This window comes from Osmerus eperlanus, chromosome 23 (genome assembly GCF_963692335.1).
Source record: "Osmerus eperlanus chromosome 23, fOsmEpe2.1, whole genome shotgun sequence".
In the NCBI taxonomy this organism is placed as follows: domain Eukaryota; kingdom Metazoa; phylum Chordata; class Actinopteri; order Osmeriformes; family Osmeridae; genus Osmerus; species Osmerus eperlanus.
In genome coordinates, this window is record NC_085040.1 from 129,244 (window position 1) to 152,527 (window position 23,284).

Genomic DNA, 23,284 nt, shown 5'->3' on the forward strand with positions numbered 1-23,284 from the left:
AGGAGAGGAGGAGGAGGAGGAGGAGGGAGGGTGGGGCGCTCCTCTCTGCTGCTGCTTCCGTCTGTGCTGTCCTGCTGGCTGCTACAGCGCTCTACCTGCTCGCCCTGTAGACACACAACAACACAACACACACACACAGACACACACACACACACAGACACAGACACACACACACACAGACACACAGACATGCATGCATGAATACACGTGCTCACTTTCATTCCATTTCCACACACACACACTTATAATCTCTCTTCGGATTATTCTATACTTTTACAACATCATCCCTTTATAGGACCACGGTGGTGGAGATGATAATGATGATGAAGAATATTGGTTATTATTTTCTTGGATTATTGAAATATTATTAGAGATGTCAGATATGATGAATGTTAAAGCAAGGACAGTGATTGGTTGTGTAGGTTGAGAGAAGACAGTGATTGGTTGTTGTCCACAGTATAACAACATAACCGTGAACATGCTAAACTGCAGTGTAACATGCTAACATGCTAAATTGTAATGTAACATGCTAACATGCTAAACTCTAGAGTAACATGCAAAGCTGCAGTGTAACATGCTAACATGCTAAACTGTAGTGTAACATGCTAAACTGTAGTGTAACAGAACATGGTTACTATTCTGGTTACTGGTGGTTGTTACTTGTCTGACTGCAGCTGGGAAATAAAAGAAACTGCCTGAGAACTGTATCTATTACTGTGTGTGCGTGCTTGTGTGTGTGTGTGTGTGGGGGGGGGGGTACCTGTTCCTTAATGTGTTTTTCTGAAAGTAGGCTGAAGTGAAGTCGCTAGTGGAAGCTTCCACCGCGCGCTGAGAGTTAGGGCTGTAATTACACTAATGACGCTCGAGGGAGCTGCTCCTGTATACTGGGCTAGTGTGCGCGTGTCTGTCTAGCCTTTAATCCCATGTCGACTAGAGAAACACGTGAATTTAATAGAAAGTTTAGGATTAGAACCGCGCTAAACAACCAACAGTGATGTGTTTTGATATGTGCGCATGAGTGTGTTTGTGTTCCAGCTGCCTAATTCTCTGGCCCATTAGCCGCACATCAGAGAGAAAAACATGACTTTGTACCCACGGTTAATGGAATGCGGAGGGGTGGTGAGTGTGTGTTAGAGGGTGAGTGTGTGTGAGTGTGTTAGAGGGTGGAGTTTCACAGCTGTATCTGCGAGGAGGTGACCGGACTAGACTTTTTCCTCCCGAGTCTCACCCCTCCCATTGCGAGAGTGCTACCGGGGTTTCACGGGAGAATGATGTGTCGGTGAGGTGAGCTGCAAGCTCCGGTGTCCGGTCATGTCATCCACGCGGGCCCCAGCGGACTCGGAGCCATGTCCGCGCGTCACATTCAGCGGCAGGGTAAGAAACTTCTTCTCTCTCACTTCTAGTCCTTTTTTGCTTTGCTTTTATTCCCGCCTCTGTTGGGCTTCCCTCTAACTCGGACCGGCCGTGTCGGTTGTTCTCCGGTACATTCATGAATTGGGTAAGAGAGCTCAAACCGATTATACACCAGAAGAGTAACACCGTCCAACAGAGCTGAACTCACAAGCCTCCCCGCTTAGACAGCCCGAAGTCAAGTGCGCGCGAGGTACTCCTATTAGAGGCGCTTGGGGTGTGAAAAGTCTCTCGAGCACTCGCGCACAAGCTGGTGGGAGACACACACGAGCCCCCCGGCTGCAGCTACTCTCCCTCGCGCCGGGCGCTAAAAATATCCGATCTCTTCTCGAGAGAACCATCAGGTCCCCCCGAGCCTGAAGCGGGGGCACGCGCGCTGCTGAACGGAAAGTCTGAGCAAAAAATACCTCTAGGTTAAAAATAAACGGACCAACCGACCGGGGACTGACGGGCAGACCGGGCGGAACGCGGAGCATTTTAAGCATGGTCCTAGCGGCCGTCACGTAGCCGAAGTGGGACAAGGAGGGACCGGAGATCTCCTTCGAATCATTCGTCATGTTCACGGTTCTCCAAACCCGGTGGATTGATTGACTATGACGATAGCGTGCCGCTTGCTATTCAACCAGACTTGGAGGGGCAACGGGCCAGCTCAGTGGGCAACCGAGATCTCTCCAGTGGAGTTCATGTGTTGCGCGTTGTTAGGTGAGAGTTCAACCGGCGACCCTGAGGGTTTTCCGTCATTAACGGTAAAACAACCCGCAGGAAACAGAATCCTACTCTTTTCCTCGGTCAGTGCGGCAGGTTCAGACCGAGTTAGGACCCTGCGCGCGCGAGTGCCCTAGGTTAAAGGGGAGACCGGGGCAGTCTAGTAAAAGTCGGTGTTGTTGTAAGTTGCGTTAAACATGTCGCTCTCCTCGCGGCCAGGGTTGTTTAGATGTTCCGTTAACGGGAAGCCGTGTGCGCGCGTCTGAAAGTCTTCAGGGAACGCGGTGGAACAGGTAAGGATATGGAGAGAAGCGGGAACTTTAACAGAGATAGGCCTAGATAAGCCAAATATAGGCCTACGGTAAACCATCTGGATAAGTGATTAGATGACAAATAATATCATTGTAACCATGCCGTGGTTTTAACGGCATTCTAATGGCATCGTTTCTAATGTTTGTCCGTGTGTGTGTGTGTGTGTGTGTGTGTGTGTGTGTGTGTGTGTGTGTGTGTGTGTGTGTGTGTGCAGGCCTCTGGTCTGGGGGAGGACATGGGGGAGGTATGTTCTCACAAGCCCGGCGTGTCTCGCTGCCCTCGCCTGGCCCTCTACATCCTGCTGCCCTCAGCTGCCCTGCTGCTCTGCATCCTGCTGGTGCTCACAGGTACACACTCACCACACACACACTCACCACACACACACTCACCACACACACACTCACCACACACACACACTCACCACACACACTCACCACACACACACACTCACCACACACACACTCACCACACACACACTCACCACACACACACACTCACCACACACACACACTCACCACACACACACTCACCACACACACACACTCACCACACACACACTCACCACACACACACTCACCACACACACACACTCACCACACACACACACTCACCACACACACTCACCACACACACACACTCACCACACACACACTCACCACACACACACTCACCACACACACACTCACCACACACTCACCACACACACACTCACCACACACACACTCACCACACACACACACTCACCACACACACACTCACCACACACACACTCACCACACACACACTCACCACACACACACTCACCACACACACACACTCACCACACACACTCACCACACACACACTCACCACACACACACACACAAGAGACACACACACAGTATGTAAAGGAGGGTCAGAGAGGGAGAAAGGGAGGGAGGGTCAAAGAGGGAGATGTTGAGAAGATGGAGGGTAGGAGCAGAACTAGGTTTGTTATCTCTCACCCACTCATGTCCTCACAGTTAATGAAGCATACACACACGCACAGACACACACGCATAGACACACACGCATAGACACACACGCATAGACAGACACGCATAGACACACACGCATAGACACACACGCATAGACACACACGCATAGACACACAAACACACAATGCAAACCTTATCCGAAACACACAACTGTTATCTTTCTGTGTGTATTGTGTGTGTGTGTGCATGTTTTTGTGACTGGTCAGGCCCCACTAGGATCGTAGTGTTTGTGTGTGTGTCTGTCTGTGTGGAAACATTCTGCATATTTAACATTGGTCCTCTGAACTCTGATTGGCTGATTATATTCATGAATTAACAGCAGCCAATAATGACACAGACAAGCTGCTCAGTGAATCATTAGTGTTCCATAAGGCCTTCTCCACACACACATACACACACACACACACACACAGAGACAGTACACACTCACACACACACACACACACACACACACACACACAGACAGTACACACTCACACACACACACACACACACACAGACAGTACACACTCACAACACACACAGTACACACACACACACACAGACAGTACACACTCACACACACACACACACAGACAGTACACACTCACAACACACACATAGTACACACACACACACACACACACACAGACAGTACACACTCACACACACAGACAGTACACACTCACAACACACACAGTACACACACACACACACACACACAGACAGTACACACTCACAACACACACACACACACAGACACCACAACAAGAGCTGAGTGTTAATATTCATGTTACTGTGCGTCATGGAAGTGTTGCCCATAGTGATGATGAAGAGCTGCAATGGGACCATTTCTTCATCAGTATCTCTGATGGTGTGGCTCTGTGCTTTGAGGCTGAGTGTGTTTATGTGTTTGAGGCTGAGTGAAGTGTGTGTGTGGGTAGTAAAAGTGAATGAACTTTTTAAACATTGTTCCTCAAGGGCTTTTAAACACACACACACACACACACAAATACACACACACACATTCACACACTGCTGCATCTGGCTATCTGATGGACCTTCTGTTCTTCCACACCTCCCCCTCTCCTCTCCTCTCCCTCCTTCCCCCTCTCCTCTCCCCCCCCCTTCCCCCTCTCCTCTCCTCTCCCCGTCTCCTCTCCCCCCCTTTCCCCTCCCCTTCTCCTCTCCCCCCCCTTCCCCCTCTCCTCTCCTCTCCCCCTCTCCTCCCCCCCTTCCCCCTCTCCTCTCCCCCTCTCCTCTCCCCCCCCTTCCCCCTCTCCTCTCCCCCTCTCCTCTCCCCCTCTCCTCTCCCCCACTCCTCTCCCCCTCTCTTTCCTCTCCCCCTCTCCTCTCCCCCACTCCTCTCCCCCTCCCTCTCCCCTCTCTTTCCTCTCCCCCTCTCCTCTCCTCCTCCTGTGTGTGTGTGTATATCTGTGTGTGTGTATCTGTGTGTGTGTGTGTGTGTAGGGATCAGTGGTTTCAGGCAGTCTGGCCCGCTGCTGTCTCGCTCTACGGGAGCACCAGACACCTCCTCCTCCTCCTCCTCCTCCTCCTCCAACACCGTTACCGGCAGCTTCTCCCTCAGCCTTACCAGCACGGACGCTCCCACCGGGAGAGATGAGAGCAGCCACCTGACCTCCTCCATAACCCCTCCCACCCTGTCTCCTGATTGGGTGACCTCGATAACCTCACTGAGTACCTTTTGGCCAATCAGCACAACACCAGGAACTCTTAGCCCCGCCCCCGACCAAGGTAATGCTCTTCACTGGTCCCATACTCACTCAGTCTGTCTGGTTGTTTTGTTTCTCTCTCCCCTCCCTCCCTCCCTCCCTCACTCTCTCTCTCTCTCTCTCTCTTTCTCCCTCTCTCTCCCTCTCTCTCCCTCTCTCTCTCTCTCTCTCTCTCTCTCTCTCTCTCTGTCTCTCTCTCTCTCTCCCTCTCTCTCTCTCTGTTATCATAGTGTCTTTACCATCAGTCATGTAGGGAATGGAGGGCTCCAATCAGCATGTATCTGTGAGTGTGTGTGTGTTTGTCCTTTACTCTGGCGAGACGATGGACAGAATTCTGATCCAGTGTCCTCCACTTTGTCCTGAGACAGAGAGAGAGATAGAGAGAAGGAGAGGGAGAGGGAGAGGGAGAGGGAGGGAGTTAAACGTAGAGAGAGAAGGGAGAGGGAGAAAAGTAGTTTGTCTTATTCAATGCCTATGAAGGTAAATCATTTAGTAAATCTCTCTTTCTCCTCTTTCTCTCTCTCTCTTTCTCCTCTCTCTCTTTTTCTCTCTCTCTCTCTCTCTCTCTCTCTGTCTTTCTTTCGCTCACGTGCCCTCCCTGACTTTGATCAGACAACAACAATGAAACAGCAGATTCAAGAGACTGTCTCCTTTCTCCTCTCCCCTTCCCTCGCCTCCTCTCCCCTCCCTCCCTCGCCTCCTCTCCTCTCAGCCAACCAGGGTCATATTAATGCCAAATCCAGACAGAATGCTTGTTATTGGTTCATTAACTGTGATAGACGTCCAACCAGGAGGCTGTGTTTTTGAACATCTGTTTGAAACTCTCTCCCAACCCCTTTCTCCCCCTCCTTCCCCCCCCCCCCCTCCCTCTCCCCCTCCCTCCCAGGTGGGTGTTCTGACATCATCGAGCCTCAGTGTCACATGCTGCCCTACAACCAGACGTGGGCGTCGCCGGCCGTTGCCGTGGTGAAGGCATCAGAGGTGGAGATGTTCCTGCGTTTCTTTGGTTACCTGAACCGTCTGGGCTGCTACAGACACATCATGCTGTTTGGCTGCACCCTCGCACTCCCACAATGCATAGCGGCCGGCCACAGCCAGGAGAGGTAGGAGGGGGGAGCCTGGGGGGAGGAGGAGCCTGGGGGGAGGAGGAGCCTGGAGGGAGGAGGAGCCTGGGGGGAGGAGGAGCCTGGGGGGAGGAGGAGCCTGGGGGGGAGGAGGAGCCTGGAGGGAGGAGGAGCCTGGGGGGAGGAGGAGCCTGGAGGGAGGAGGAGCCTGGGGGGAGGAGGAGCCTGGGGGGGAGGAGGAGCCTGGGGGAGGAGGAGCCTGGAGGGAGGAGGAGCCTGGGGGGAGGAGGAGCCTGGAGGGAGGAGGAGCCTGGGGGGAGGAGGAGCCTGGGGGGAGGAGGAGCCTGGGGGGGAGGAGGAGCCTGGAGGGAGGAGAAGCCTGGGGGGAGGAGGAGCCTGGGGGGAGGAGGAGCCTGGGGGAGGAGGAGCCTGGGGGGAGGAGGAGCCTGGGGGGAGGAGGAGCCTGGGGGAGGAGGAGCCTGGGGATATATTCTTTAATTCCATTCATGTCTCAGCTGTCTGAGGGGGGGGGGGAGTGTTCCTCTCCTGTAATAGACTCCAGAGTCAGGAAGAACACACACACACTCTTGTCCCCCCCACACACTCACACACACGTATGTCCCCCCCACACACTCACACACTCTTGTTTCCCCAGGCGTGTGCTGCTGCCCTGTGCTGGGTTCTGTGAGGCGGCGAGGGAGGGCTGTGAGCCTGTCCTGCAGATGTTCAACGCCTCCTGGCCAGACTTCCTGCGCTGCTCGCAGTTCACCACGCAAGCCACGCCCCCAGACCCCCTCAGGGCTACGCCCCCAGACCCCCTCAGGGCCACGCCCCCAGATCCCCTCGGGGCCACACCCCCAAACTCCCCCGGGGCCACACCCCCAAACTCCCCCGGAGCCACGCCCCCAGATCCCCTCGGGGCCACACCCCCAAACTCCCCCGGAGCCACGCCCCCAGACCCCCCCAGAGCCACGCCCTCAGACAGCCCCTCTGGCCACACACCCCTCTGCTATTCCCCCCGACAGGTCAAAGGCAAACCACGTAAGACACACACACACATACACACCATACACACACACCATACACACACACACAACATATACACACATACACACACACGCTTTACAGTATTGTGATGGTTTGAAAACTTGATTAGTTTGACAAGGTTGTGAAACTATCAGTTTGATGTAGCTGTGAGAGTTCAATAACTTAATTAGTGTTAAGGCTTATTAATCTTACTGTGTTGGTTCAATAACTTTATTAATCTGACAGTGTGTTGGTTCAATAACTTTATTAATCTGACAGTGTGTTGGTTCAATAACTTTATTAATCTGACTGTGCGTTGGTTCAATAACTTTATTAATCTGACAGTGTGTTGGTTCAATAACTTTATTAATCTGACAGAGTGTTGGTTCAATAACTTTATTAATCTGACAGTGTGTTGGTTCAATAACTTTATTAATCTGACAGAGTGTTGGTTCAATAACTTTATTAATCTGACAGTGTGTTGGTTCAATAACTTTATTAATCTGACAGTGTGTTGGTTCAATAACTTTATTAATCTGACAGAGTGTTGGTTCAATAACTTTATTAATCTGACAGAGTGTTGGTTCAATAACTTTATTAATCTGACAGAGTGTTGGTAACTAGTGCGATAATGTTGGTTTTCCTCCCCAGCTGTGTGTGGCGGGAATGACAACTTCCTGTGCGCAACAGGAATATGCATCCCCAGGAAGCTGGTGTGCAACAGCTTCAACGACTGTGATGACTGGAGCGACGAGGCAGACTGCAGTATGACACACACACACACACACTGATACACACACACAGATACACACATACACACACACACTGATACACACACATTAACGCACACACACACTGATACACACTCAGATACACGCACACATTCAAACACACTGATACACACACAGATACACACACACAGATACACACACTCAGATACACACACATACATGTTTAGTTGTGACAGAAGGGCAGAGGATCTGGCTCGAACACATGAACACATGAACACATGCCATTCTGCCTGCTGGAATGTCTCCCTCTCACACACTCACAAACACACACACACTCACAAACACACACACACTCACAAACACACACACACTCACAAACACACACACACTCACAAACACACACACACTCACAAACACACACACACACTCCCTGACAGACAGTAAATACCAGCACTGATGAATAAGTGTGAGAAGTCAAATACAAGACACACACACAGAGACGTGGGAGCATGCCTGTGGTTGTCCCCTAAGGGTCTGCACTTTGTGTGTGTGTGAGAGTGTGTGTGTGGGTGTGTGTGTCTGTGTGTGTGGGTGGCAGCTGTGGTCTCAGGGAGCTGGTTGTCATAGCGATGTAATGAGGGTGTAGGGTGCGAGTGTTGGAATGCAATGAGAGGATCAAGAGAGCAGAGGAGCCAGGAATCCCTTCCTCTCTCCCTCCCCCTCTTTTCCTCTGCTTCTCTCTCTCTCCCCCTCTATTTCTGTCATCTTCTTCATGTGAAAGAGGGAGGGAGAGAAAGGGGGGACAGAGGGAGGAGGGAGGGAAGGGGGGAAGGGAAAAGGGAGGGAGATAAATTATAGATGTGCTGATGGATGTTAAATACTCAGGCGTGAAGGTAGTGAATGGGAAAAACTTGACATGAATGTTGAAGCAGCCATGTCCCCGCACCCTGACCCTAACCCTAACCCTGACCCTGACCCTAACCCTGACCCCGCAGCGTGTGAGGCGGGGGAGTTCCACTGCGGGACGGGGCGCTGTCTCGACCCCGCTCTGCTCTGCGATGGATACGACGACTGTGGAGACGTCAGCGACGAGCAACACTGTGGTGAGCACACACCTGTACACACACACACACCTGTACACACACACACACCTGTACACACACACACCTGTACACACACACACACCTGTACACAAACATGTGATTAGGTGAACTGTGTGTGTCAGTGTGTGACCTGGAGAAAGAGCATCGCTGTGGAGATGGTCGTTGTGTGACCAGAGACTGGGTGTGTGACGGAGACCACGACTGTCTGGACAAGAGCGACGAACTCAACTGCTGTGAGTATCCAGGACCACCGCTCCACCCTTACCTCCACCCTGACCCCTGACCTCCACCCTGACCTCCACCCTGACCTCCACCCTGACCCCTGACCTCCACCCTGACCCCTGACCTCCACCCTGACCTCCACCCTGACCCCTGACCTCCACCCTGACCTCCACCCTGACCCCTGACCTCCACCCTGACCTCCACCCTGACCTCCACCCTGACCTCCACCCTGACCTCCACCCTGACCCCTGACCTCCACCCTGACCTCCACCCTGACCCCTGACCTCCACCCTGACCCCTGACCTCCACCCTGACCTCCACCCTGACCCCTGACCTCCACCCTGACCTCCACCCTGACCCCTGACCTCCACCCTGACCTCCACCCTGACCCCTGACCTCCACCCTGACCCCCACCCTGACCTCCACCCTGACCTCCACCCTGACCTCCACCCTGACCCCTGACCTCCACCCTGACCTCCACCCTGACCCCTGACCTCCACCCTGACCCCTGACTTCCACCCTGACCTCCACCCTGACCCTACACCTGCAGCAGTGTAATAGTGAGTGTTGTGACCCCTGACCCCAGCCTGCAGGAGCCAGGGTTTGCTGGAGTGCCGGAGTGGGCAATGTGTCCCCAGCGCCTTCCGCTGCGACGGGGAGGACGACTGCAAGGACGGCAGTGACGAGGAGAGCTGCAGTCCTGACCAGAGTAGTACACACACACACACGTATATATATATATACACACACACACACATATATATATATATAAACACACACACACGTATATATATATATATAAACATTTACATTACATTTACATTTATTCATTTAGCAGACGCTTTTATCCAAAGCGACTTCCAAGAGAGAGCATTACAAAGTGCATAGGTCACTGATCATAACAACAAGATAGCCACAAAACATTGCGAGTAGCCAAAACATGAACACACACACACGTATATATATATATACACACACACACACGTATATATATACACACGCACGTATATATATATACACACACACGTATATATATACACACACACACGTATATATATATATACACACACACGTGTACCGTATTTCTTCAAATACACGCCGCCCTCGAATAAACGCCGCACCAAAAAAATCTGGAAACGGTTATTTAATTGGTTAAATTCAACCCCAGTATTTATTACACACGTACATAACTTTCTGTTTGAAAGCTAACGTGTATGAACGTTTAGGCATGCTGCTTCAGATTTCTACACAATGTAGAACAGCTGTATTTGAGACAGTTGTATTACCAACGCACACCTAATTGATAGCCAATGAGAAAGGGAGTTGCCGCACTTATAGACAAACAAAGAATAGACAAGGAGGTCAGCGGTAGTAAATGAAACCTGTGTTTTAGCAGCATGATTCATTTGTCACAATGCCAGCAACGAAGTTGTCTATGTCTGCATTGCAGCTACAATTCACGAGATCACCCTTACTAATTAAACGCCGCCCTCGAATACACGCCGCCCTCGAATAAACGCTGCACCAAAAATGAACGTTATTTAATAAACGCTGCAGCGTTTATTCGAACAAATACGGTATATATACACACACACACATGTATATATATACACACACACATGTATATATATACACATGTATATATATAAATACAAACACACATATATATATACACACACCCACACACATGTATATATACATACATACACAGTTTACATTACGTACTTGCATATGGTACATCGTTTGAAATGTAAGGCCCGTCTCCCCCCTCTCTGGTCCAGGTAAGGGTGTGTGTGCTCCTGGTCAGCCCAGCTGTGTCTCCTCCTGTCCCCCTGTATGCGGCAGCCAGGGCCCCTGCGACCCCCGCAACTCCACCACCAACTGCAGTAAGACCTGTCTGTGTGTGTGTGGGACTGTAAGACCTGTCTGTGTGTGTGTGGGACTGTAAGACCTGTCTGTGTGTGTGTGGGACTGTAAGACCTGTCTGTGTGTGTGTGGGACTGTAAGACCTGTCTGTGTGTGTGTGGGACTGTAAGACCTGTCTGTGTGTGTGTGGGACTGTAAGACCTGTCTGTGTGTGTGTGGGACTGTAAGACCTGTCTGTGTGTGTGTGGGACTGTAAGACCTGTCTGTGTGTGTGTGGGACTGTAAGACCTGTCTGTGTGTGTGTGGGACTGTAAGACCTGTCTGTGTGTGTGTGGGACTGTAAGACCTGTCTGTGTGTGTGTGGGACTGTAAGACCTGTCTGTGTGTGTGTGGGACTGTAAGACCTGTCTGTGTGTGTGTGGGACTGTAAGACCTGTCTGTGTGTGTGTGGGACTGTAAGACCTGTCTGTGTGTGTGTGGGACTGTAAGACCTGTCTGTGTGTGTGTGGGACTGTAAGACCTGTCTGTGTGTGTGTGGGACTGTAAGACCTGTCTGTGTGTGTGTGGGACTGTAAGACCTGTCTGTGTGTGTGTGGGACTGTAAGACCTGTCTGTGTGTGTGTGGGACTGTAAGACCTGTCTGTGTGTGTGTGGGACTGTAAGACCTGTCTGTGTGTGTGTGGGACTGTAAGACCTGTCTGTGTGTGTGTGGGACTGTAAGACCTGTCTGTGTGTGTGTGGGACTGTAAGACCTGTCTGTGTGTGTGTGGGACTGTAAGACCTGTCTGTGTGTGTGTGGGACTGTAAGACCTGTCTGTGTGTGTGTGGGACTGTAAGACCTGTCTGTGTGTGTGTGGGACTGTAAGACCTGTCTGTGTGTGTGTGGGACTGTAAGACCTGTCTGTGTGTGTGTGGGACTGTAAGACCTGTCTGTGTGTGTGTGGGACTGTAAGACCTGTCTGTGTGTGTGTGGGACTGTAAGACCTGTCTGTGTGTGTGTGGGACTGTAAGACCTGTCTGTGTGTGTGTGGGACTGTAAGACCTGTCTGTGTGTGTGTGGGACTGTAAGACCTGTCTGTGTGTGTGTGGGACTGTAAGACCTGTCTGTGTGTGTGTGGGACTGTAAGACCTGTCTGTGTGTGTGTGGGACTGTAAGACCTGTCTGTGTGTGTGTGGGACTGTAAGACCTGTCTGTGTGTGTGTGGGACTGTAAGACCTGTCTGTGTGTGTGTGGGACTGTAAGACCTGTCTGTGTGTGTGTGGGACTGTAAGACCTGTCTGTGTGTGTGTGGGACTGTAAGACCTGTCTGTGTGTGTGTGGGACTGTAAGACCTGTCTGTGTGTGTGTGGGACTGTAAGACCTGTCTGTGTGTGTGTGGGACTGTAAGACCTGTCTGTGTGTGTGTGGGACTGTAAGACCTGTCTGTGTGTGTGTGGGACTGTAAGACCTGTCTGTGTGTGTGTGGGACTGTAAGACCTGTCTGTGTGTGTGTGGGACTGTAAGACCTGTCTGTGTGTGTGTGGGACTGTAAGACCTGTCTGTGTGTGTGTGGGACTGTAAGACCTGTCTGTGTGTGTGTGGGACTGTAAGACCTGTCTGTGTGTGTGTGGGACTGTAAGACCTGTCTGTGTGTGTGTGGGACTGTAAGACCTGTCTGTGTGTGTGTGGGACTGTAAGACCTGTCTGTGTGTGTGTGGGACTGTAAGACCTGTCTGTGTGTGTGTGGGACTGTAAGACCTGTCTGTGTGTGTGTGGGACTGTAAGACCTGTCTGTGTGTGTGTGGGACTGTAAGACCTGTCTGTGTGTGTGTGGGACTGTAAGACCTGTCTGTGTGTGTGTGGGACTGTAAGACCTGTCTGTGTGTGTGTGGGACTGTAAGACCTGTCTGTGTGTGTGTGGGACTGTAAGACCTGTCTGTGTGTGTGTGGGACTGTAAGACCTGTCTGTGTGTGTGTGGGACTGTAAGACCTGTCTGTGTGTGTGTGGGACTGTAAGACCTGTCTGTGTGTGTGTGGGACTGTAAGACCTGTCTGTGTGTGTGTGGGACTGTAAGACCTGTCTGTGTGTGTGTGGGACTGTAAGACCTGTCTGTGTGTGTGTGGGACTGTAAGACCTGTCTGTGTGTGTGTGGGACTGTAAGACCTGTCTGTGTGTGTGTGGGACTGTAAGACCTGTCTGTGTGTGTGTGGGACTGTAAGACCTGTCTGTGTGTGTGTGGGACTGTAAGACCTGTCTGTGTGTGTGTGGGACTGTAAGACCTGTCTGTGTGTGTGTGGGACTGTAAGACCTGTCTGTGTGTGTGTGGGACTGTAAGACCTGTCTGTGTGTGTGTGGGACTGTAAGACCTGTCTGTGTGTGTGTGGGACTGTAAGACCTGTCTGTGTGTGTGTGGGACTGTAAGACCTGTCTGTGTGTGTGTGGGACTGTAAGACCTGTCTGTGTGTGTGTGGGACTGTAAGACCTGTCTGTGTGTGTGTGGGACTGTAAGACCTGTCTGTGTGTGTGTGGGACTGTAAGACCTGTCTGTGTGTGTGTGGGACTGTAAGACCTGTCTGTGTGTGTGTGGGACTGTAAGACCTGTCTGTGTGTGTGTGGGACTGTAAGACCTGTCTGTGTGTGTGTGGGACTGTAAGACCTGTCTGTGTGTGTGTGGGACTGTAAGACCTGTCTGTGTGTGTGTGGGACTGTAAGACCTGTCTGTGTGTGTGTGGGACTGTAAGACCTGTCTGTGTGTGTGTGGGACTGTAAGACCTGTCTGTGTGTGTGTGGGACTGTAAGACCTGTCTGTGTGTGTGTGGGACTGTAAGACCTGTCTGTGTGTGTGTGGGACTGTAAGACCTGTCTGTGTGTGTGTGGGACTGTAAGACCTGTCTGTGTGTGTGTGGGACTGTAAGACCTGTCTGTGTGTGTGTGGGACTGTAAGACCTGTCTGTGTGTGTGTGGGACTGTAAGACCTGTCTGTGTGTGTGTGGGACTGTAAGACCTGTCTGTGTGTGTGTGGGACTGTAAGACCTGTCTGTGTGTGTGTGGGACTGTAAGACCTGTCTGTGTGTGTGTGGGACTGTAAGACCTGTCTGTGTGTGTGTGGGACTGTAAGACCTGTCTGTGTGTGTGTGGGACTGTAAGACCTGTCTGTGTGTGTGTGGGACTGTAAGACCTGTCTGTGTGTGTGTGGGACTGTAAGACCTGTCTGTGTGTGTGTGGGACTGTAAGACCTGTCTGTGTGTGTGTGGGACTGTAAGACCTGTCTGTGTGTGTGTGGGACTGTAAGACCTGTCTGTGTGTGTGTGGGACTGTAAGACCTGTCTGTGTGTGTGTGGGACTGTAAGACCTGTCTGTGTGTGTGTGGGACTGTAAGACCTGTCTGTGTGTGTGTGGGACTGTAAGACCTGTCTGTGTGTGTGTGGGACTGTAAGACCTGTCTGTGTGTGTGTGGGACTGTAAGACCTGTCTGTGTGTGTGTGGGACTGTAAGACCTGTCTGTGTGTGTGTGGGACTGTAAGACCTGTCTGTGTGTGTGTGGGACTGTAAGACCTGTCTGTGTGTGTGTGGGACTGTAAGACCTGTCTGTGTGTGTGTGGGACTGTAAGACCTGTCTGTGTGTGTGTGGGACTGTAAGACCTGTCTGTGTGTGTGTGGGACTGTAAGACCTGTCTGTGTGTGTGTGGGACTGTAAGACCTGTCTGTGTGTGTGTGGGACTGTAAGACCTGTCTGTGTGTGTGTGGGACTGTAAGACCTGTCTGTGTGTGTGTGGGACTGTAAGACCTGTCTGTGTGTGTGTGGGACTGTAAGACCTGTCTGTGTGTGTGTGGGACTGTAAGACCTGTCTGTGTGTGTGTGGGACTGTAAGACCTGTCTGTGTGTGTGTGGGACTGTAAGACCTGTCTGTGTGTGTGTGGGACTGTAAGACCTGTCTGTGTGTGTGTGGGACTGTAAGACCTGTCTGTGTGTGTGTGGGACTGTAAGACCTGTCTGTGTGTGTGTGGGACTGTAAGACCTGTCTGTGTGTGTGTGGGACTGTAAGACCTGTCTGTGTGTGTGTGGGACTGTAAGACCTGTCTGTGTGTGTGTGGGACTGTAAGACCTGTCTGTGTGTGTGTGGGACTGTAAGACCTGTCTGTGTGTGTGTGGGACTGTAAGACCTGTCTGTGTGTGTGTGGGACTGTAAGACCTGTCTGTGTGTGTGTGGGACTGTAAGACCTGTCTGTGTGTGTGTGGGACTGTAAGACCTGTCTGTGTGTGTGTGGGACTGTAAGACCTGTCTGTGTGTGTGTGGGACTGTAAGACCTGTCTGTGTGTGTGTGGGACTGTAAGACCTGTCTGTGTGTGTGTGGGACTGTAAGACCTGTCTGTGTGTGTGTGGGACTGTAAGACCTGTCTGTGTGTGTGTGGGACTGTAAGACCTGTCTGTGTGTGTGTGGGACTGTAAGACCTGTCTGTGTGTGTGTGGGACTGTAAGACCTGTCTGTGTGTGTGTGGGACTGTAAGACCTGTCTGTGTGTGTGTGGGACTGTGGATCTAATTTGTCTGACGTGAAAATTGTTTGTGTCGTGTTGTGTGTCGTGTTGTGTGTCGTGTTGTGTGTCGTATGTGAACGGTTTGTGAACGTTTTTTAGCAAACCTCTCTTTCGAGAGGCTGCGGTAGTGAGAGGCTGCAATAGTGAGAGGCTGCAGCAGTGAAAGGCTGCAGTAGTGAGAGGCTGCAATAGTGGGAGGCTGCAGAACTGAGAGGCTGCAATAGTGAGAGGCTGCAGTACTGAGGCTGCAGTACTGAGAGGCTGCAGTAGTGAGAGGCTGCAGTACTGAGGCTGCAGTAGTGAAAGGCTTCAGTACTGAGGCTGCAGTACTGAGAGGCTGCAGTAGTGAGGCTGCAGTACTGAGGCTGCAGTAGTGAGAGGCTGCAGTAGTGAGAGGCTGCAGTACTGAGGCTGCAGTAGTGAGAGGCTGCAGTACTGAGAGGCTGCAGTACTGAAAGGCTGCAGTACTGAGAGGCTGCAGTACTGAGAGGCTGCAGGTGTATCTGTGTTAGGGGTGGGAATCTTTTGGTACCTCACGATTCGATTCGATTCTGGGGGTCACAAATCGATAAAAAAATCGATTCACGATTTTGTGCGATTTTTTATAAAAAATAAAAACAACATTACAAAAAAAATTACAAAAGTTTTTTTACATTTGTGAATTGCTAGAAGACTGAATCGTGATTCAAATGTGAATCGATATCCCCCCACCCCTACTGTGTGTGTGTATCTAACTGTGTGTAACTAACTGTGTGTGTATCCGTGTGTGTGTGTATCTGTGTGTGTCTATCTCTGTGTGTGTGTGTGTCTCACAGCAGGTCGCTGTGAGCCCATCACCCTGGAGCTGTGTATGAACCTGCCCTACAACTCCACCAGCTTCCCCAACTACCTGGGGCACCAGTCCCAGAGAGAGAGCTCTGTAAGCTGGGAGAGCTCCCTATTCCCTGCCCTGGTCCAGACCAACTGCTACACTTACCTCATGTTCTTCGCCTGCACCATCCTGGTGCCCAAGTGTGACTCTGTCACACAGCAGAGGGTCCCTCCCTGCAGGTGAAGAGAGGGGAGTGGAGGTCCACATTACCCCCTCAGTTCAGCATTTAACCACATGTGTGTGTGTGTGTGTGCGTGTGTGCGTGTGTGTGCGTGTGTGTGTGCGTGTGTGTGAGAGCAGGTCGTTGTGTCACAGCTCTAAGCAGCGCTGTGAGTCTGTGCTGGGGATCGTGGGGCTGCAGTGGCCGGAGGAGTCCGACTGCTCTCAGTTCCCTGAAGAGGACGGCAACGTCACCTGCCTGCTGCCCAACCCTGACGTACACGGTGTGTGTGTGTGTGTGTGTGTGTGTGTGTGTGTGTGGAAACCACTTCGGGTGTGTGACTGTTTGTGTGTGTTAGTGTGTGTGTGTGTGTGAGGGGGATGAGATCTGTGTAACTTCTAATTTAAAGAACACTATCAGAAAAGAACATGAGGTGCCTTGATAACATGTGTGTGTGTGTGTGCGTGTGTTGCCGTGGTGACAGAGTGCTCTCCCAGCCACTTCAAGTGCAGATCAGGCAGGTGTGTGTTGGCCTCCAAGCACTGTGACGGGCACACGGACTGTGATGACCACAGTGACGAGGACAACTGTGGTGAGACACACACACACTTAGATACGCACAAACACACACACACCTACACACACACCCAGGTACCCAGACTCACACACGTGTGTGGTGTGTATCCCGTATGTGTTGCAGGGTGTGTGGAGCGAGGCCTGTGGGCCTGTCCGTCCAGCAGGGTGTGTATCAAACCCTCCATGATCTGTGACGGCTTCCCAGACTGCCCCCTGCTGGAAGACGAGCGCAACTGCTGTGAGTCGCTCTGCCTGGGAGGGGGGGTGTTGCGAGTCAGGAGGGGTGGGGTTGTAGCTGTGTGTGTTGTTGGTGTGTGTGACTGTGTGTGTGTAACTGTGTGTTCCAGCAATGTGCAGTGATAACGAGCTGGCGTGTAACAACCACGAGTGTGTTCACCGCACGCTGTGGTGCGACGGCAGGAAACACTGTTCAGACAGCTCCGACGAGTGGGACTGTGGTGAGAACACACACACACTCATATATACACACACACATACACATTTCTATATACACACAGTCACCCTGAGCCTACACAGAGCCCCCCCCCCCCCCCCCCCCCCCAGTGTCTCTGTCCCCAGACGAGGGCTCCCTGCTGACTGTGTTCAGGACAGCTGTTCACTACCAGGTGTGTGCTGATGAGTGGACACCTGAGCTCAGCGCTCTCACCTGCTCACAGCTGGGTTTAGGGTAAGGTCAGTAGCTAGACACACACACACACACACACAGCTACACACACACCTACTCACACACACACACACAGCTACTCACACACACACACAGCTACACACACACACACACACCTACTCACACACACACAGCTACACACACACCTACTCACACACACACACACCTACTCACACACACACACACACCCACACACCTACTCACACACACACAGATGGAAACGTACGCTCACAGAAACAGAGAACCCAGAAACTAATCTTTATTTGTCCTGACGACTATTTATTATCTGTGTGTGTATGTTTTGTTCTTGTGTGACTGTGTGTGTATGGTGTGTGTGTATATGGTGTGTGTGTATGGTGAATGTGTATATGGTGTGTGTGTGTGTATATGGTGTGTGTGTATGGTGTGTGTGTGTATATGGTGTGTGTGTATGGTGTATGTGTATATGGTGTGTGTGTATGGTGTATGTGTATATGGTGTGTGTGTATGGTGTATGTGTATATGGTGTGTGTGTGTATGGTGTATGTGTATATGGTGTGTGTGTATGGTGTATGTGTATATGGTGTGTGTGTATGGTGTATGTGTATATGGTGTGTGTGTATGGTGTATGTGTATATGGTGTGTGTGTATGGTGTATGTGTATATGGTGTGTGTGTGTGTATGGTGTATGTGTATATGGTGTGTGTGTATGGTGTATGTGTATATGGTGTGTGTGTATGGTGTATGTGTATATGGTGTGTGTGTATGGTGTGTGTGTATGGTGTATGTGTATATGGTGTGTGTGTGTATGGTGTGTGTGTATGGTGTGTGTGTATATGGTGTGTGTGTATGGTGTGTGTATATGGTGTGTGTGTATGGTGTATGTGTATATGGTGTGTGTGTGTATATGGTGTGTGTGTATATGGTGTGTGTGTATGGTGTGTGTGTATATGGTGTGTGTGTATGGTGTGTGTGTATGGTGTGTGTGTATGGTGTGTGTGTGTATATGGTGTGTGTGTATATGGTGTGTGTGTATGGTGTGTGTGTGTATGGTGTGTGTGTATATGGTGTGTGTGTATGGTGTGTGTGTATGGTGTGTGTGTATGGTGTGTGTGTCTCCAGTGCTCCGGTGGCAGTAGAGATGGTTCCAGACCCCCCCGGGGCTCCGCGGCGGCGCTGGCTCCATGTTCACCCAGAGTGGAGCCAGAGGAATGGCTCGGCCCTGCAGGGCCTGCTGGAGAAGAGAGGGTAGGAACTTAGAACCTGCTGGGGAAGAGAGGGTAGGAACTTAGAACCTGCTGGAGGAGAGAGGGTAGGAACCTAGAACCTGCTGGAGGAGAGACGGTAGGAACCTAGAACCTGCTGGAGAAGAGAGGGTAGGAACTTAGAACCTGCTGGAGGAGAGAGGGTAGGAACCTAGAACCTGCTGGAGGAGAGAGGGTAGGAACCTAGAACCTGCTGGAGGAGAGAGGGTAGGAACCTAGAACCTGCTGGAGGAGAGAGGGTAGGAACCTAGAACCTGCTGGAGGAGAGAGGGTAGGAACCTAGAACCTGCTGGAGGAGAGAGGGTAGGAACCTAGAACCTGCTGGAGGAGAGAGGGTAGGAACCTAGAACCTGCTGGAGGAGAGACGGTAGGAACCTAGAACCTGCTGGAGGAGAGAGGGTAGGAACGTAGAACCTGCTGGAGGAGAGACTGTAGAAACCTAGAACCTGCTGGAGGAGAGAGGGTAGGAACGTAGAACCTGCTGGAGGAGAGAGGGTAGGAACCTAGAACCTTCTGGAGGAGAGAGAGAGAGAGGGAGGAGGAGAAGAGGGATCCTGAGTTACTGATGCTTGTCTGCTCTACAGACACTCCTGTCACTCCAGGAGAAGAGTGTCTGTCCTCTGCAGCAGTGAAGGTGAGTTACACGCACACTTACACACATACACACACACACACCATACACAGACGCACACCATACACACACACACCTGGACTGGTAACCCTGGTAACCCTGCGTCTCCCCAGACTGTGGGCGTCGGCCTGCGGGGCGTGTGTACAAGCGTGTGCTGGGGGGGCGCGTGTCCCGGCCGGGACGCTGGCCCTGGCAGTGCTCCCTGCAGAGCGAGCCCAGCGGACACATCTGTGGCTGCGTCCTCATCTCTCCACGATGGGCTCTCACGGTCGCACACTGCTTTCAGGGGTGAGGGAGTGTGTGTGCGCGTGTGAATGTGTGTGTGTCTATTTAATATGTACAACAAAGAAATGTATGTACACTCTAATTTGACTGTGTGTATGTGGTGTGTGTGTGTGTCTCTGTGGCGTGTGTGTCTCTGTGGCGTGTGTATCTGTGGTGTGTGTGTGTCCTAGGAGGGAGAGTGCTGATCAGTGGAAGGTGGTTCTGGGCATCACCAACCTGGACCACCCGTCCCCCCACCAGCAGAGCAGCGGCGTGACGCGCATCATCGCTCACCCCCGCTACAGCCGGGCCGTAGTGGACTATGACATCAGCGTGGTGCAGCTGGCCCGGGCGGTGCAGGTCACCAGCTACGTGCAGCCGGTCTGCCTGCCCCGCCCAGGACAGCTGCCCATCCCAGACACCTACTGCTACATCACAGGCTGGGGACACATGGGCAACCGCAGTGAGTGGAGCACACACACTACACACTGACACACACACACTACACACTGACACACACACACCACACACACACACACACTACACACTGACACACTGACACACACACACTACACACACACACACACACTACACACTGACACACACTACACACACACACACACACACTGACACACACACACACTACACACTGACACACACACACCACACACACACACACACACACACTACACACTACACACTGACACACACACACTACACACACACACACACACACACACACACTACACACTGACACACACTACACACACACTACACACTGACACTCACACACACACACTACACACTGACACACACACACTGACACACACACAAACACTACACACTGACACACACTACACACTGACACACACACACTGACACACACACACACACACACACTACACACTGACACACACTACACACTGACACACACACACACACTACACACTGACACACACAAATTACACACTGACACACACACACACACTACACACTGACACACACACACTACACACTGACACACACACACACTACACACTGACACACACACACACACTAAAGTCACAAGCCCCCCCCCCATCTAAAGGCCAGGTGTGCTGTCCCCAGTGCCCTTCAAGCTGCAGGAGGGAGAGGTGAGGATCATCTCCCTGCCTCAGTGCCAGGCCTACTTCGACACCAAGACCATCACCTCACGCATGCTGTGTGCCGGCTACGAGGCAGGCACTGTTGACTCCTGCATGGTGAGTCTGTCTGTATGTCTGCCTGTCTGTCTGTCTGTCTGCCTGTTTGCCTGCCTGCCTGTCTGTCTACCTGTCTGTCTGTTTACCTGTTTACCTGTCTGTCTGTTTACCTGTCTGTCTGCCTGTCTGTTTGCCTGCCTGTCTGTCTGTCTACCTGTCTGTCTGTTTACCTGTCTGTCTGCCTGTCTGTTTACCTGTCTGTCTGTTTACCTGTTTACCTGTCTGTCTGTTTACCTGTCTGTCTGTATGCCTGTCTGTTTACCTGTCTGTCTGTTTACCTGTCTGTCTGTCTCAAGAAAGAGTGCTCAAATACTTTGTGTGTGTCTCCAGGGAGACAGCGGAGGGCCCCTGGTGTGTGAGGACCCGTCCGGGGGCCGCTGGCGTCTGTTCGGCCTGACCTCCTGGGGCTCGGTGTGTTTCTCTAAGGTGCTGGGTCCTGGTGTCTACAGCAACGTCACACACTTCACCCAGTGGATCCACAGACAGATCTACCTGCACTCCTTCCAGCTCAACTAGCTCTCTCACACACACACATACACTCTCTGGTATGCGCATCCCCACTCTCCCCCTGCCAACCACGTAGGTGTAGAGTCTGAAGAGGAGGACCTTTCTTCTCTACTTCCTGTGTCCCACCGTCGAAGGAGGAAGTGGTGTTTTACTTCCTGTGTCCCACTGTCGAAGGAGGAAGTGGTGTTTTACTTCCTGTGTCCCACCGTCAAAGGAGGAAGTGGTGTTTTAGGACGGCTTGTTCCACATGTTACCACTGTCTTCGTCTGTTACACACACTCATACACACTCAGAATCAGAATCAGAATGGGATTTATTCGCCATGAAAGTTTGCACAGACAAGGAATTTGCTTTGGCAGGAAGGTGCATACAATAAACATATAGGGACCTAAAATTTAATGTGTGTATGTATTCATACACACACACTCATACACACTCATACACACACACTTAACACACACACTCATATACACACTCATGCACACACAGCCTTCGTTGCGCTCTCAATGTGGGTGTTCAGAATACATGTGCACGCGCTCAGAGGTGCCTATAGCAATCCTTCTCTCCTGTCTTCAGCGATAGTCTGGTCAGAGGCAGGAGGCTGGGATGGGACCTTCTAGAACTCTCCTGGAAGTCTAGAAACGTTCTGTGTAGCTTCAGGGGCAGCTGCTGTTAGACTGTGTGTCCAGCAGAGGGCAGCTGCTGTTAGACTGTGTCCAGCAGAGGGCAGCTGCTGTTAGACTGTGTGTCCAGCAGAGGGCAGCTGCTGTTAGACTGTGTGTCCAGCAGAGGGCAGCTGCTGTTAGACTGTGTGTCCAGCAGAGGGCAGCTGCTGTTAGACTGTGTGTCCAGCAGAGGGCAGCTGCTGTTAGACTGTGTGTCCAGCAGAGGGCAGCTGTGTTCAGCAGAGCTCCCTTCACATTACTAGTGCTAGTAGAGATGAGTAGAGTTTTGTGTGTGTCTTGTACTGTGGTTTATGTCATTAGTGTACCTGTGTGTGTGTGTTGACACCTGTAAGGTCTGTGTATTCAACATTCCAGAGTAACTGTTTGTGATTTTTCTAAGCCTGTTTTTCTACCTCCGGTGTTTTATATGTGAGGTGTGTTAGAGAGGATAGCTCTCTGCTGTCTGCACTTCTGACCCACACACACACCACCCTGCAGCAAGAGAGGGAGAGGGAGGGGGAGGAGAGGAGAGGAGAGGGAGGGGGAGGAGAGGAGCAGGGGGAGGGGGAGGAGAGGAGCAGGGGGAGGGGGGGGGAGGAGCAGGAGGATGTAGTATACTTTGCTGATCCTTTTAGTGTTTAAAGCCAAACTTTCTATCTTGTATCTCACTAATAAACTTTGTCCACACATCCCCTGATCTCTCTTTCTGTGTGTGTGTGTGCGCGTGTGCGTGCATTTGACATTGCTTTGAGC

At 51.6% G+C, this 23,284-nt stretch overlaps 2 protein-coding genes across 4 annotated transcripts in view; both read left to right on the forward strand.

The window, feature by feature from the left end:
* nfxl1 (nuclear transcription factor, X-box binding-like 1) overlaps window positions 1–1,059 on the forward strand; it is a 15,121-nt gene extending 14,062 nt beyond the window's left edge. Inside the window, 1 exon segment of the mRNA XM_062449923.1 lies at window positions 1,036–1,059. Coding sequence (XP_062305907.1) covers window positions 1,036–1,059 — 24 coding nt within the window.
* A 147-nt stretch (window positions 1,060–1,206) lies between these two features.
* corin (corin, serine peptidase) lies at window positions 1,207–22,727 on the forward strand. Of its 3 annotated transcripts, none has more exons than XM_062449027.1 (22): window positions 1,207–1,374; window positions 2,642–2,774; window positions 4,893–5,177; window positions 6,042–6,258; window positions 6,875–7,260; window positions 7,897–8,010; window positions 8,972–9,079; window positions 9,202–9,312; window positions 9,888–10,010; window positions 11,083–11,187; window positions 16,503–16,737; window positions 16,859–17,001; window positions 17,203–17,310; window positions 17,419–17,532; window positions 17,642–17,752; window positions 17,859–17,982; window positions 19,081–19,206; window positions 19,808–19,857; window positions 19,968–20,142; window positions 20,310–20,581; window positions 21,226–21,359; window positions 21,690–22,727. In XM_062449027.1, exons 1-22 carry the CDS (start codon window positions 1,312–1,314, stop codon window positions 21,873–21,875), a joined length of 3,423 nt encoding a protein of 1,140 aa, XP_062305011.1. In that variant the 5' UTR covers window positions 1,207–1,311; the 3' UTR covers window positions 21,876–22,727. The 3 variants fall into 3 exon arrangements, with proteins under 3 accessions (XP_062305011.1, XP_062305012.1, XP_062305013.1); XM_062449028.1 differs by having other exon boundaries at window positions 16,506–16,737; XM_062449029.1 differs by lacking the exon at window positions 1,207–1,374 and adding an exon at window positions 1,772–2,408.
* The last annotated feature ends 557 nt before the right edge of the window (window positions 22,728–23,284 follow it).

Excerpts from the sequence above, each read along its gene's own strand:
- corin (XM_062449027.1), top strand. The coding sequence starts at position 1,312 with ATGTCATCCACGCGGGCCCCAGCGGACTCGGAGCCATGTCCGCGCGTC. Across the intron at positions 5,178-6,041 it reads TAGCCCCGCCCCCGACCAAG|GTGGGTGTTCTGACATCATC; the intron begins GTAATGCTCTTC and ends CCTCCCTCCCAG. Across the intron at positions 9,313-9,887 it reads GAGCGACGAACTCAACTGCT|CCTGCAGGAGCCAGGGTTTG; the intron begins GTGAGTATCCAG and ends CCCTGACCCCAG.